Below are 14,722 nucleotides of genomic sequence, written 5' to 3'. Positions count from 1 at the left end.
ATTAACTTAAAGACACGTAGTTCTACAATTAAACTGTGTAAAAATTGGCTTAAACTTTGAAATCTGAATTAGGCATCATTCAAGTATGCAGAATACGTTTAACCTGTTAATCCCTTTGCCCCTTTTTTCAATACTCAAAATTAAACACATTTCTCCCCAATTGCATGGTCTATTAGTATAATTTTTTGTTCAAAATTATAATGCCCCTGATATTAATCTACAGTTTAGGAATCAGCACATATGTCAACTGGTTCAGAGAAAATAAAGAAACTGAAGAAAATCCCACAGCATCCCATCGGCACCTGGCAGAGAGGTGGAGGTAGGTATTGATATCCAGAATATCCAGCACCTCCTCAATCAACAGAAATAGATCGATTTGAATGGTTCACACATTTTTTGAGTCGTCTGAGCCAATAGAATCGAAGGACACGGAAATAGTGTCATCAACACCATTCACCAACCACAAGGCATGACTCAGCGTATGTGTGCACATGAAGGCTGAATTATAGTAATGGTTTTGTGCTTTTCGGTGCGCTCTTGCCACCCAGAAGGTATGCAATTTTCAGACTGCTTATAGGGCTGCCAGTTATGTTGAGTGCTTATGTCAAATTTATTCACTGTTGGAAATGGTTTTGGTTATGTTTGTTTGTGTACATTTACATTTAAGGCATTTGGCAGACGCCCTTATCCAGAGCGGCTTACAACGTGCTTTCAAGTTACCATCAATGAAGTGATCAGTTCTGGTTCATTAGGACCCCCAACTATGAATACAATCTTTTTATTCACTCTTGTTGTAGATTCTGTACATATATTAGACAATAAGAATGTTACAAGTTAATCTAAATATTCTTTAAAGAGGAAGGTCTTGAGCTGCCATTAGAAAATACTCAGTGACTGAGCTGTTATGACCTCAAGGGAAACTTCATTCCACCACCGAAGGGCCAAGACTGAGAAGAGTTTAGATGATGTGTGTTTTGTTTAAGTAGTTAGAATTTTTGTGTACCTTTAGTCAAGATTGTCCATGTTAAGACTATAAGCAATATGTATGAATGGTTTCAATGTGTATGTCTATGGTTGTTACGGGGCAGGGGCCTTGACTTTGGTTAACTCTTGCTAATTTAATGCTATAATCTATACTCTATAATCTATAACTCTTGTATTTGGCATGAATGCTGTGCTGGTAAATAGAAACTGGATCCACTTCGTCTGGTCCATCTTTTGTGGACAACGGTGCAGTTCATCACACAGGGACGTGCCGCCTGTCTGAGGCAACCACTGAGCCTGCTCTTCATTACCACTCAATAGGCCCTTATTGCTTCCTCAGGCCTGAGACTCCACAGGCAGACAGACAAGACCGAAAAAAAAATTTGGCCAGCGAGTTGATGCTTGCAGAAAAATAAAATATATATATATATAAGTGAAAAGAAAAAAAGCAACACCCCTCGGGTGTGCTGTTACAGATTCTCAACACGCTGTCATTCATCTGTTTAAATAAACAGTCAGACGTGCAGATCGGCTCCACCTACGTGAAGTGGAAGTAGGTTAGGGTGGATGCAGCAACTGCAGAGCACATGCAGGAAAAGATACTTATAAATATGTAAGAAATAACATTTGAAAATGTCAACTATTTCCAATGAATTGTCTCTTTTTGAATTGCTTTTAGGTTGGAATAATGCCCATGTTAAAGAGATTTTTTTAAGCCCTAAGAACAGATGCAAATGCAAAAGAAAGAAATGCTGTTTTCCAGATGACACAGGGAAAGGTTACACTACTGACCAATGGGAATGTAGCATGCTGCAGGCAAACAAACTGAAACCTGATTTTAAACAAATGCCTCATCTCATTCCCTTGAACCCGCTTCGGAAAAATACAAGCAAGAACAGCCATCGTGGTGTGTTGATGCAAGATATGCATTAGAGGCCCAAAGTCCCAGGGACTCACTGACATGCGGGGGAGTGTGGAAGTGAGGAAACCCTGTGGCACTCCTCCTCCCCCCGATATCACCGCTTTGTGCACACATAATTTTTTTTTTTATGCCGACAAGAACTGATCTGCATTAAAGACTATAAAGTGTATGAAGGGTCCGTTGTCTTTGTTGAATTGTTTGAATAAAGCTGATACCAGCAAAATCTTACTTAACTGGGAGCCTAAACCATAAGAAATCTGCACCATTGTCGTGGCTTCAACTTGTGGTCCAAACTGTGAGGGAGTTTACTGGAAACAAGTCGCCCTGACTGGGGTCAGCTGTTTCCTCTCCAGTACAAACATCTCTTGAAACGTATCGCACCATCAGCTGAATGCCCATGTGGCTTTAGTTTTTTTTTTTACGAACATCAGAAAGGATTACGATTTATGCAGGGCACATGAATCTAGATTTCCCTATGAACACTGCATCTTGTGTAAGCAGGTAATTCAGTTTTTTCTTTTTTTTATTTTTGGCAATTAAAACCTTCTGAAATCGGTAATATAGATGAAATGGGTGTCTGGCCTCTTTGATGGGTTAAAATGGGGATTGCCAATTTCTGTTGGTGGTTGTTTTGGTCACTTTGCAGTAACAACAGTGTATCAACAGTTGCTCTTACCTTGCATTGTTGTCTTTGTGGGCTCAGCAAAAAGTGGGATGAGCAGGAGGTATATGAGGTAGACAAGCGACAGGCAGTTGTACCGGAACAGACATGCTGCAAAGGATGGAAGGGGACACAAGCATTAAAATAGGTGAAACCTCTGAGACGTTACTCAACAGAATAAATCAAGCATGACGAATGCCCTTTGTTACACAGAGAACAGCTGTCTGTGGAAATGAAAGGGCTCAGGCACCAATAAAGATCTCCTGCAAAACAGAGAGAAAGGGACAAATGCACAGGAACATAGAACACTTGTACAGAAGGGTGTACTTTGTGATGGACTGGTGCAGACAGAAATCGCCCAGTATTACCCAGTAGGACTCGATTTCCATCTGTCTGATAACCAGAGAATTAGACACTTCGCTACCATTGTCTCAATATTTGACTTGTTGACTTGTTTCCCCAAATATGTCTGAAACGCATTTTGGTCTAGACAACCATACAATACTGGTAGATGGTGCTGAACAAGTGCATTAATGAGTTTTCAAAAAAGGAGGTAAATATTCCACGTTGGGCACATTTGGCCACATTTTTGAGCTCCTGCTAAGTACACATGATAAGTGTAGGGCTTGACATCCTCAGGCTCAAGATTTAGATGAAACAGTAAAGAAACAATTTGTAATAATATTTGTACATATTAATTTTTAATCATTTTTATGGGTGTGGGATTAAATAAAAATTAGGAAGTAGCCTGTGCGACCATATAAAAAAATCATTACGAATCATATTCTGGGTGAAAGAAATCAAGTTTTTCTTTCCTGGTTTATCTGTTTATTTATGAAAATCATAACAATGCCTGGTCCAGATGCTCTTATGAAATGTCAGACAGCAGCTGGTCACATGACTGTTACAATAAACACAGTCATAAAACTGAATGATATTGAAATACTTGCGTCAGAGTTCTAATATTTTGAGATATTCTCATTCTTTGGGTTGGAATCAACCTTTTAACAAAGCAGTGCTGTTAACACACATTTGCCACTTGTGACCTGGTGACCCATGTTAAATGAGCTTTTAGTTCACATTCATGAGTGACATCACACGACAGACACTTCAGGGTGATATGTTGTTGTAAGATTTCAATCACACTCAAGAAGAGAGGCTAACATGGTGGAGCAGCATTAGGAGGTTGTGTTTATACATGCAGAAAAATGGCTGCCATACAGTAAAGCTGCAGCCACACACACACACACACACACACACACACACACAACTGCAGAAAAATCACGTGCACATCAGAAAGTATGAATCAAAACCTTTTGAAAATAATTGTTTGTGGTCCAGCTGTCATCAGTGTGACATCATGGGATCACATGAGGCCCATGGGTACTGTACATATGGGCACCACCATGCATGTACTGTTCAAGTAATTTTCCAGTCAGTCAAAATATTCCTATTGTTAAAAATAGGACTAAGGATCTGTATCTATGCAACCAAATACCTGTAAGCATATGATGACTGATGACTGAAAATAAAAAAAGGTTTGTTGCACATCTGTAAGTTTTTATATATAAAATGACAACTGGCAAATGTGTTCCGACACTCCAATCAAAAGATGAAAGAACCAATAACAGAGTACGGACATGAAAGGGGAGCCTTAATGCTGGAAAGAACCGGAAAGCAGCTAAAGAGATCATCCCGCCTGTCAGACACAAACAATACCACCAGGTGTGTGTATACTGTATGTGTGTGCGCATCTTCCTCAGACTGAGTTCTTCTTCATTATTTATTTAATAATGAATACCCTCGTGTGGTCTGTATATTGCTATTAGAATTTAAAGATTCCTCGACTTTGGCTCATTTTCTGCAAAGAACATACAGCAGACACACATTACCAACAACTTCATACTGTACACTGCCCCCTCCAGTGGACCTGCAGAAATATGAACACTGCAAAATCTATTTCTTTTTACCCACTTTCTTCTTCAGTCAGTGTTGATTGAGGTCATGCACAGGTCATGCACAGGGCCAACTTTAACAGTTGGTGAGTAGTTGGTGGTGATGAGTGTTGCTCTCATTTCCCTTTTAGCTACCGGTAATGAAGACTGAAGAGTTCTGATTTTTAGCCCCAACTGTTTCCTCTTTAAGTGTACCTCAGCCTTGTACTAATAAAAATACTGAAATGAAAAAAGATTTTCACAAAAGCGTCAGTGTTTGCAGTGACAAATTGCACAATACTAATTGTGAGACCTATCTCTTTTTTCTGCTCGTTTTATTTGAGGCCAAACTTCTGGTCTCTTCTAAAATGTGCGAATGAAACGCAGCTATATAAAGCTATATAAAAGAAGCTATATAAACAGTATACGTATGGAACAATAAAATAAACAAATTTTAAAGTTGACAACAATATAGACTGATGCAATTGCTGTCTTTACAATCCACTTACAGGTTAATAGAATAGTAGGAAAATGTAACAATGGCAAAATACTATACAATATATATGTGTTGCATTAGGTTCTCAAAGTTAAATAAATAACTCAAATAAATAAATGTGGCGTGTCTGCATTGTTGACTAGCTGAGCGATGAGACAGAGTTATTCTTTGGCTGCTTGGAGCTGCAGATAAGGCACCTATTAACACATACATCCCAGATGCTGAACTATTGCTTGCTGCTGAACTGAGTTGGGGTTAAAACAGCAGCTTCAAAAGATAATTTTTTAAAACTTTTTTACCTCACTAGAGACATGAGCATTGAATTCATAGGTATTGAATTTTTGAGCAGTAGGATCGTCATTGGCTCCAGGTATGTCAGCCCAGGCCCATGCAGTAGGTCAAAAACTTCTGTCTCCAATTCGATTCTTTTGATATCTGTGTAAAGAACGTGGCTGGCGCGTTCGAATTTGAAAGAATTCCACCAGAATTATGAGAAACAGCCAAAAGTTCCACCCTGATCGGGTTTTATCAGTGAAACTGACCAATGAAAAATGTTATCAATTGAGGTATTTTTAAGAGCTTATTAGGCTCAGTATTAAAAAAGTCAAGTGAAGATGATTAATCCATGCGATGTTGAGTGAACACAGCTGAACATGTCACAGCTGAGTGTCAAAGAACCTCTCAAAGCAGGTCAGCTTTGGTCAAAGACATATTATATCAAAAACAGAAAACAGGAATGATCTTTCCTGTTCTCATTCGGTCTTATTAGATTTACTAGCAATTCTAACACTAGCTGTTTTGGCAGGGATATAACATGAACTTGCAAACCAAATAAACAGGCAGAAAGTCTGTTATTCAAATTTCTGCGGCAAAATCTGCACTGCTGATGAAAACGCGGGACGTTGTAGTGGGTTTTCAGACCGGCCGTGGCAGGTATGTGGCAAGCTATGAGCCGCAACACCTGCGAACAAAGCAAACATTTGTAATCCTGAACCCCTCCTTTCACATCAAGGTATAGAATAGAGCATGAGCAACGCTGTTGGTGGCGGGCGGTAATTTCGGGCCATGTACTGACACTTTGGACTGACACGTAAGGCAGCACCCGTTCATACTTACACAAGCGTTTATTCTGAACACAAACAAACGTTTAATAACAATTCATTACATCCCATTTTGGGATGACATTTGTGGAGTTGTAGTAGAATGTGAGCATGAGAATTTCAGTCAGGAATTAGGTGGTAAAGCATAATCTGCTAGTTAATTAATCACACACATCCATAATACAGTAGTTTGCTTCGGCTCATTGGCAAGGTTGCTGCCGTTTGAAAGTACTCAGTGACTGAGCTGTTCTGACCTCGAGGGGAAGTTCATTCCACCACAGAGGGGCCAAGACGGAGAAGAGTCTAGATGAGCGTCTTCCTTTTACCTTTAGCGATGGGGGGACCAGGCGAGCAGTACTGGAGGCTCGGAGTATACGAGGTGCAGTGCGAGGTGTAATAAGGGCTGTGAGGTAGAATGGTGCTACTCCATGTTTGGCTTTGTAGGCCAGCATCAGTATTTTGAACCTGATGCGTGCAGCTACTGGGAGCCAGTGGAGGGAACGTAGCAGAGGGGTGGTGTGGGAGAATTTGGGAAGGTTGAAGATCAGTAGAGGTTGGATGGTACTTAGAGGTAGACCAGCTAGAAGGGACTTGCAGTAGTCCAGTCGTGAGATAAATTAATTAATCCAATTAATTTAATAGGTTTCTGCTATGCCATTATCTCTTACAGCAAGTTGGAAAGCCTGGTATGGTGTACACAAGCTTAATACATCATATTGATATGAAATCTTATTTTTGCCTAGTTGGGAATTACAGAAACCCTCAGGTTATCAATAGCAACAGCAATCTGTTTTACTTTTTCCAGTTTGGGGTAACCATCAAGCTTCAGCTTTTTTCTTAAGCATGTGCAGTAATGGGCGTCAAATTCAACTTTGAAAAAAAATTATCATAAAAAATTTCATCAGGTGAACAATTGCTTTGGCTTTCCAGCTCAGGTTTCAGGTTCGGTTTCAGTTCCATAAATCTTAACATGTACCCGACTTGTACCCATTCAGCAGTCAACTGGACTAAAACGCATCCACAGCAATTTGTTTTGGCTGCTCCACCTGAAATGTGTGTGTTCAAATTTGAATATTTCTTTTTAGAATTAGTGTCTTCTATTTGCTTAGCTGTTGGAACAGAGTGTTCAAGAATTCCTGGCACAAACGTAATTGCCAAACCAAATACTATTGATGTTGACATTGAAACAACACCAACCCTGACAAATATATATTCAACCCCTGTGCAAAAAAAAAAAATATCACTGGGGCTAAATATTAATGTTCAGTATCAATGTGCCAGTTCATCAATGCCGTGGAATTTATGGGAGGTTGAGAGAACAAACCTCAGGCAGAAAATAGGCCAAGTATAGACAGAGGTCTGGCACACACACACACACACACACACACACACACACACACAAACAGAACTCATCCAAGCTCATCCTAACTCAAGTAAAGGTATAATTTTCTATTTATGAGCATCTGAACGTCTGCCACAATGAACACAACACATAACACATTATACTTTGTGAAGCATTAAAAATTAATTGTCAATACATGTTGAGCCAGTTTTGTTGTCATGTCTGGACTTAATAGACCAGACTTCTGTCAGATGTTCTTCATAGAAGGCCTTAATAAAAGTTAGAGTGACCAGATTCAGGTTTTCGGGACATTTTAGCAAGAACATCTGTCCTGAATTATATCTAAGATGTTGTGTGTTGCCTGATATTTTTTTTAATGGAAATGGGACATATGAAACATTTTACCTGCATTTCTGTTTCAAATTTGTCTTAAATTGTGTGACTCAAAATATTTGAATGGGACAACTGAATGAGTCATTCCGGGATGAGTCAAAGGAGAAGTCCTGAATCATTTGAATTTTGAAGAAAAAAAATTGCCTTAAAAAACAATTGGATGAAAAACATTTACAGAGAGCAGAGGAAGTTCACGCATTCAAGCCATTTGCATCTAAAAAGTACATCAAATTTCTTTGGCAAAAGGGTGGTAGTAGCCTAGTGGGTAACACATTCGCCTATGAACCAGAAGACCCAGGTTCAAATCCCACTTACTACCACTGTGTCCCTGAGCAAGACACTTAACCCTAAGTTGGTCCAGGGTGGACTGTCCCTGTAACTACTGACTGTAAGTCTCTCTGGATAAGGGCATCTGATAAATGCCATAAATGTAAAAGAACACACACACACAGAAAGGCTTGAGGTGTGCATGTGCTTTATCTGCACCATTCTGCATCACCACTTCGCCAGTTGACCTTCACAGTCCACTCATCAGTTAACATGGCCTACAAACAAACAAACACACCAGGTATACAGCTGCCATTGTCGGTCGGGCGCTCGCTGACAGCCGGTCTGGCAAAAAGCGAAAAAAAAAAGCAGCGGCTGGGGCAGCAGGCCACCAACACCTGGTTTCAAAAAAGCACGTAATTTCCCTGCAGCTCAACGCATCAAGATGCTTTCAGGAATTCCAAATTTTCTGGTCTGTTACCAAGACCCCAACATTTTGCCCATTCTGCTTCACGTGTGCAGCAGTGTAGGGCGAGCTGGTGAAAAAACGCGAGGTGTGATATACAGCTGGCCATTTTCTGGTAGTCTCTCTTTAATTGCGCGAATAAGAGGGAAAAAAAGGATGACGGCGTGCTTATGGGACTCGGCACAAAAGGTCCTTTCAGGTGGCTGAATATATTTCAGTGGCCTGAGCCATCAGATTACAGACAGGATACGGTTAAGATAAAACTGGATGAATGGTGTGACTATGAGGGAGCAGTGCAGAGAAACACCCGTGGGTCAAGGCATGATCAAAATTCACATTTGTCTAAGTAAACATAATTTTTTACGGTCATCTTCACATACACAAACATGATGTACGTCTGCATAATTTTTAAACGAGCATCATAAATATGATATAGATGTGGAATTTGACACCTTTTGGACCTTAAATATACAGCCTGAGCGTTTTCCTACCAATTATAAATATAATTTCCAAGACTAGATATTTAGATATGTGTGTCATTTTCAGCTTTTTTTTATTGAACTCTAAATCACAGAGACACGTGACAACACAAGAAACTGTGTCATTTAAAAGTGAGGAGGTTCGGGACCTTTTCACTTCTGATGTTCGTCTTTATTCAGCCGTATGAATCATGCCTGCTCTGAGTCAGACGTTTTCAATGAGACTTTGTCTCACCAAGCTCCCCCACGCCCCGCGGATTTCTGACTGTTGTCCATAACCCAGTGTCGCCCTCACTGAGACAAAAAGCCTTCAGGGTTCACTTAATACCATGACATCTGATGGAAAGCCTGTCTGTAGAACAGTGGTTTTTAAACTTTTCACATTTCTTCTCTGAAAATAGCTGGCTCTCCAAATACCGGCATTATGACCAACATAAAAAGAAAAAAGTGAGGGTATTAACTGTACTACATTGAGGATATTAAGAATAATAACTAAACTAACTCAGACCCACAGCAGCTGTGAAAAATATCTATTAGAAGGAGCCTGTGTTATGCTTACCACAGTTTAAGAGCCTAGAGAACTGCTTTGAACAAATAACATACATACATATAACAGAAAAAGTCACGCTTATAATAAAGGGTTCTAAACATTAATATATTAAAACAATACTTACATTCTCTAACACTGAGAAAATACACCTAAGAAATTATTAAGCAATGGATAACTATTAGGGAGGTCAAAATGAATGCTTTAAATGTTTTTTAAACATTTAGCACATTCAAATAAATTAACCCTGTAAACACTATAAATTATTTATTCACTTGAGAGTCAGCATGCCTGTCATGCAGGGAACACAGGAGCAACAACAACCATTGTTCTGTTTTGTTATTTGCCAGATGTGTGATAAATTACATTTTTTGTTTTTTATTGATTGACAGCCCTAATTAACAGAAATTGACAGAGCTAATACTGACAGATATAGCAATAGCTTACCAATGGAATTAGCCAACAGCTGATTTTTAACTGCAGGGACCCTCTTAAACAGAAGAATGTGGATTCATCGAACTTTAACCCTGAGTATTCTCAATTTCTGCCATTAGAGGAAAGCTGAGACCCAAACGATCCATCTGCTTCCCTATAAAAAGGATCTATTTCTGAGTATCCCAACCTTATTTAATTGTCTAAATCTGTACCATGGTGTATTCACAATAATTGCTTCTTGTGTTATTCATTGTCGTGTCTTGTCAAGCTCCTCTCCAACTTTTAATTAGCCCAGCGTCACCAACACATCGCTATGCCACCATTTCCCTAAAAGAAAATTTGGGAATCCAGCTGTGAAAACCTTAAGATTATTTAAATAATTGTTTTTTACAGAATAATTAAGCACGGTCAAATAATCCAACACAAACTGTTCCACCAATTGCAAATATTTGCTTGACTTCCGGAATCGAGAGTGTTCTACGATAAGGTCAGGCAGCTTTAAGTGGCTTGACCTTTCCACTTCAAGGAGTTTTCTATATAAAGTTTATAGGATCTGTATACATCCTGCGGCCGAGCAAACAAAATATTTCTCCCAAGTGAAAACAGCCATAAAATGCTTAAGTGAAAACAAAGCAAGGCCTATGTCACTCCCACACGACATGGACGATCATGCAGCGCAGAGCACTGCTTAAAGCAGCCCATCATAAGGTCTTAATAATGTTCGAGCTTCATGAGAAGCAATGAACACAATAGTGCATTTCACCTTGAGGGGAAATAAATTGTGGTAATAAACATACATGAAATTAAAACTGATCTAAGGCCTTTCAACTAAATACATTTTCTGGAAAGTCACTTCATACAGAACACTTGCATGCAATCACACTCAACATCAACAAGATTGCCAAAGCACTTGACCAGCCTTTAAGTGACCAAAGTGTAACGATGGGCCTGGATGAGTTCTGTTTAAGTAGCTGGTCATGACTTCTAGATGAAATGAACTGATCAAGGGGTGAGATGGAAGTAGGTCCTCAGTGCGCTGAAAATGCACTCTGCAGCAACCAAAAATCAGACACACAGACAACTGACATTGTCCTTCTTAAAGAAAGAGAACTATTAAGAAATAAACACTTGAGAATTCAAATGAACATGGGTGTGAGTAGGACGCTTTGGATGTTTAGGCCCAGGCTACCTCTGCAAACATGGATAAATCGTGGCTCACTTGCTACAGCTGGTGAATGTAAAATTGATAGATTTTGAGTCCAGAGCTTCTTGAATTTCTTAACATTTACAGATTAGAACATGGCGCACAAAACAACAAGCACGGTAACTAGAGACGTTCCCACCATTACATTTAGCTTTTTCAGGGCTTTGGAACAACACTTGCTGAACAAAGTTTGATTGGTCATTGTCTGGCATTCATGGAACATCTGTAATTCATAACCATTCAAAGGATTTGGGTCATTTTTGTCATGGTTTTATTTTCCCTGAAAACAACTGTTTAAGTCCATTAAAATAGTCCAGACATTGTTCGAGTTATAAATAAATGGAATATCTGCATAAACGTAAAGACGCCTATTATCAACAACAATGAGTCTTGAGTTCCAATGGAGTACTGTGTTCACTAATGCAAGTTTGTCACTTATTAGATTATATTATTAGATTATTATTACATTATTACTACAGTTGAAAACCGATGCACCTATTACAGGAGCAATAAAATCTGTTTAAGTATCTGGTGCAACAGCAACATTGTTATTACTGCAATATTAACTTTCTTATTAATTTTAAATAGCTTTTTTCTTAAATGTTTTCCCCCATGGAAATCAAGAAAATCTTTTGAATTGTAGCTTATAAACTACTGTTTCAGCACTATTAGCACTATTTTGTATCATGGATGTTTTTTTGGGGGTAAAATAATACAAAACTGGCAACACACTAGATATTCTGAGTCGAGATGCTCTACTAATTTCACTGGATCTGTAGCTGTATATTTGAAATCGTCTGGCAGATGTTTTTCCCCAAGATGAGCAGCTGAGTAGCACTGAGTACAGCCCTCAGCGCTGAGACCAGGAAGACTGTTTGGGTCTCATCAAAGTGCTGCGTGTTGTTCTTGGTCTCAGGGTCTCTCAAATACCTTCAGGCGAGCTCTAACATCTGATGCCATTTTCTTCAACAGTCACGCTCCCATAAAGCCGCACTCGCTATCGGTCCAAAGTTATACTTAACTCATGAGCAGCGGTTCCCACTGCCTCTTCTTTTCATGACGATTCCGCGAACATTCAGCCAAATTTTCCCACTGTGGTCAGGGGGTTGTGGATATCCCTCCCGGCACATAATAAAAAGTCTGAATTGTAAAAACTTTTTTTACTCTAATTAATGTCTCGCAAATAGTTTCTTTTTTCTTTTGTATCCATATTTTATTGCCATTCAGGATACAGTTAAAATCGAAACACAGAACACCAGCTTTTATTCAGTGGTCAAGAGATCAACCAAATAGACCCTTTTTCATTGTTCGTATTTCTGGCGACAGTATTCGGGTCACTAGCCATACATGATTAAAATTGAATTGAAAAGTTTAGCATTATATAAGTGAGAAAACAAAGGGGCCACCAAACAAATGTTCCTTGTCACTCGAGTTCGGTGCTCTGGTCAGTTTAACTGCCGCCTGTTTATCCTGGTTGTGAAAACAGAGCGGGCCAATCCCAGAGCAGTCCCCAATTACCAAATCCATGGCAATCAAATAAACGGGACCCCATTCAGGGCACATTTCGCCATTTCCAGAGGAGCTCTATGTAGCTCTGGCCAGCAATAAAAAAAAATGCACACTTTTACCCACTGCTGTCTGAATGTGGGAGACAGATGGACAACATTTAGCCATTTGTGGACGTCTGGGACCCTCGGCCGGAGTGCAACATGATCTGGGCTGCATTTGTGATGGAGCGGCCCAGAAAACCCTTGGGGTTTAACAGCTTTGTGCACGGGGGTGGGGGGGTATGACATTCGGAGGACTCTTAACGGTCTGGGAAGCGACACACGACACACGCACAGCCAGTCTGGCGGACACACCCTGGGTTAGAACCAAATTTCACAAGAGGAATGTAGTTACATTACAAAATCTACTAAAGTCGCTTTGAGTTAAAGTGGAAAAAATTGTGTTTTGTTGACCTTTTACAAATTAAGGTTCATAGAGCAATACAACGTGCCTGTTCTTTTAATTAAAATAAGTAAAAGTAAATCCTTGCCAGAAGAAAAATGGGAACTTTTGTATTTATATATGAATAATACTATGAATAAAAACACAATTTACATACGTGCTTGGAAATTCCACCAAAACAACTAAATTCAGATCTAGTTTCTCGATATAAGGGGTAAGTTAAATGGTTAGGAATTTTAAGATTATAGAAGCCTTTTGCATTCCTCAAGCATGCCAGAATAACGTTCATAAATAATATCTTCGTGCAATCAGTGTCCTCCAGCGTGCAATGTTATCGATATGATTGGCTGGCTGCTTGCTCTGCCAGGAAGGTGAGAGCTTACCTGCAGCAAGGCAAACCGGGAGCAGCAGCCTGAAGCTCAGTCCACACACCACCTCAGAGGCCATGGCTGAAAGATGCTCAGTGTCCAGCGCTCATGACGGGCCAAGTCCAGCCTGCGGAGAGCTCATGGTCCCCCAGCCGGGCTCCGCGGCACCAGTCCACGATCCATGTCTTCTTTTTCCCCAAACATCTGCTGCGCGCTCCTGCTTCCTCCTCGGTGCAATTCCCGAATTGCAAATATATATATATATATATATATATTTTTTTTTTTTTTTTAAATAAAACGCAAACAGCTGAGAAATTGTTTTCCAGAAAGTGTCACTTCCCTTGGAGGATGGATGTCATGATCACAAAACAGTGATCACAACTTTTTTTTTTTTTTTTTGGGTTTCCCAGTAAACTCTCTTGCTAAAGCACGCTGAAAGTTCAACAAGTTGCGAACAACTCAATCTTTTTTTTTTTTTTTAGAAAGAATAAAAAGTCCTCTCACTGGCTGCTGCCGCGCAAGCCCGCAAGACGTAAACAAAAGTCACAGTAAAAGTTCCCCGCGGAACCCACGTCCCGCCTCGCGCACGTTTTCGCCTCTGGCACAGCTGTATTTCACCCCCTCCGACCCGGTCCCACGTCTCTCCTCCTCAATGAAACGCGTGGTGGACCACCCCGTAACTGACAGGCGGGTCCGCCATTCGGGAGTCGGCCCCCGGGCCCGGCCACGCGGGTTGCCAGGTTGGAGTCCGCCAACCGGCCGAGGGCTTCGGACGTTCCACCACGGGCACACGTGCCTGGTGCTTCTTGGATTTTTACTCCCACATCGGACATTTGGTTTCAGGTGAGTTCTAAGACGCATCGTGTTGTCTGCGAACAAGACGACCAAAAAGCCATAGGTTCAAACCCCACCATGCTTTACTTTACTTTACTTTACTTTACTTTATTTAGCAGACGCTTTTATCCAAAGCGACTTACAAGAGGAAGACACCAGCAATTCTCGTTCGATTTCTATAGAATATTGAGTTTACAAACTAAGAGCCCTGATAAGGCCTAACTTGTCAGCAAAGAGCATGCTCAGAGATTGTTAAGTGCTAGACGAAGAAAAATTATAATGTATATATACATTTTTGTATTGTTTTGTGCAATGTGTACGCATGTGCGTGTGTAAGTGT

At 40.1% G+C, this 14,722-nt stretch overlaps 1 protein-coding gene across 2 annotated transcripts in view; it reads right to left on the bottom strand.

Annotated features, from left to right (window-relative positions):
* piezo2a (piezo-type mechanosensitive ion channel component 2a) overlaps window positions 1-14,149 on the bottom strand; it is a 76,986-nt gene extending 62,837 nt beyond the window's left edge. For both annotated transcript variants that reach the window (XM_028960514.1, XM_028960523.1), the window contains exons 1-2: window positions 13,564-14,149; window positions 2,583-2,678 (exon numbers count right to left, since the gene is read on the bottom strand). In XM_028960514.1, coding sequence (XP_028816347.1) covers window positions 2,583-2,678; window positions 13,564-13,627 — 160 coding nt within the window. In that variant the 5' untranslated portion in view covers window positions 13,628-14,149. The remainder of the gene's footprint in view (window positions 1-2,582; window positions 2,679-13,563) is intronic.
* Window positions 14,150-14,722: the final 573 nt, after the last annotated feature.

This window comes from Denticeps clupeoides, chromosome 2 (genome assembly GCF_900700375.1).
Source record: "Denticeps clupeoides chromosome 2, fDenClu1.1, whole genome shotgun sequence".
NCBI classification, from domain to species: domain Eukaryota; kingdom Metazoa; phylum Chordata; class Actinopteri; order Clupeiformes; family Denticipitidae; genus Denticeps; species Denticeps clupeoides.
Note: the sequence above shows the minus strand (reverse complement) of the source record. Positions and strands in the feature narration are given on the sequence as shown.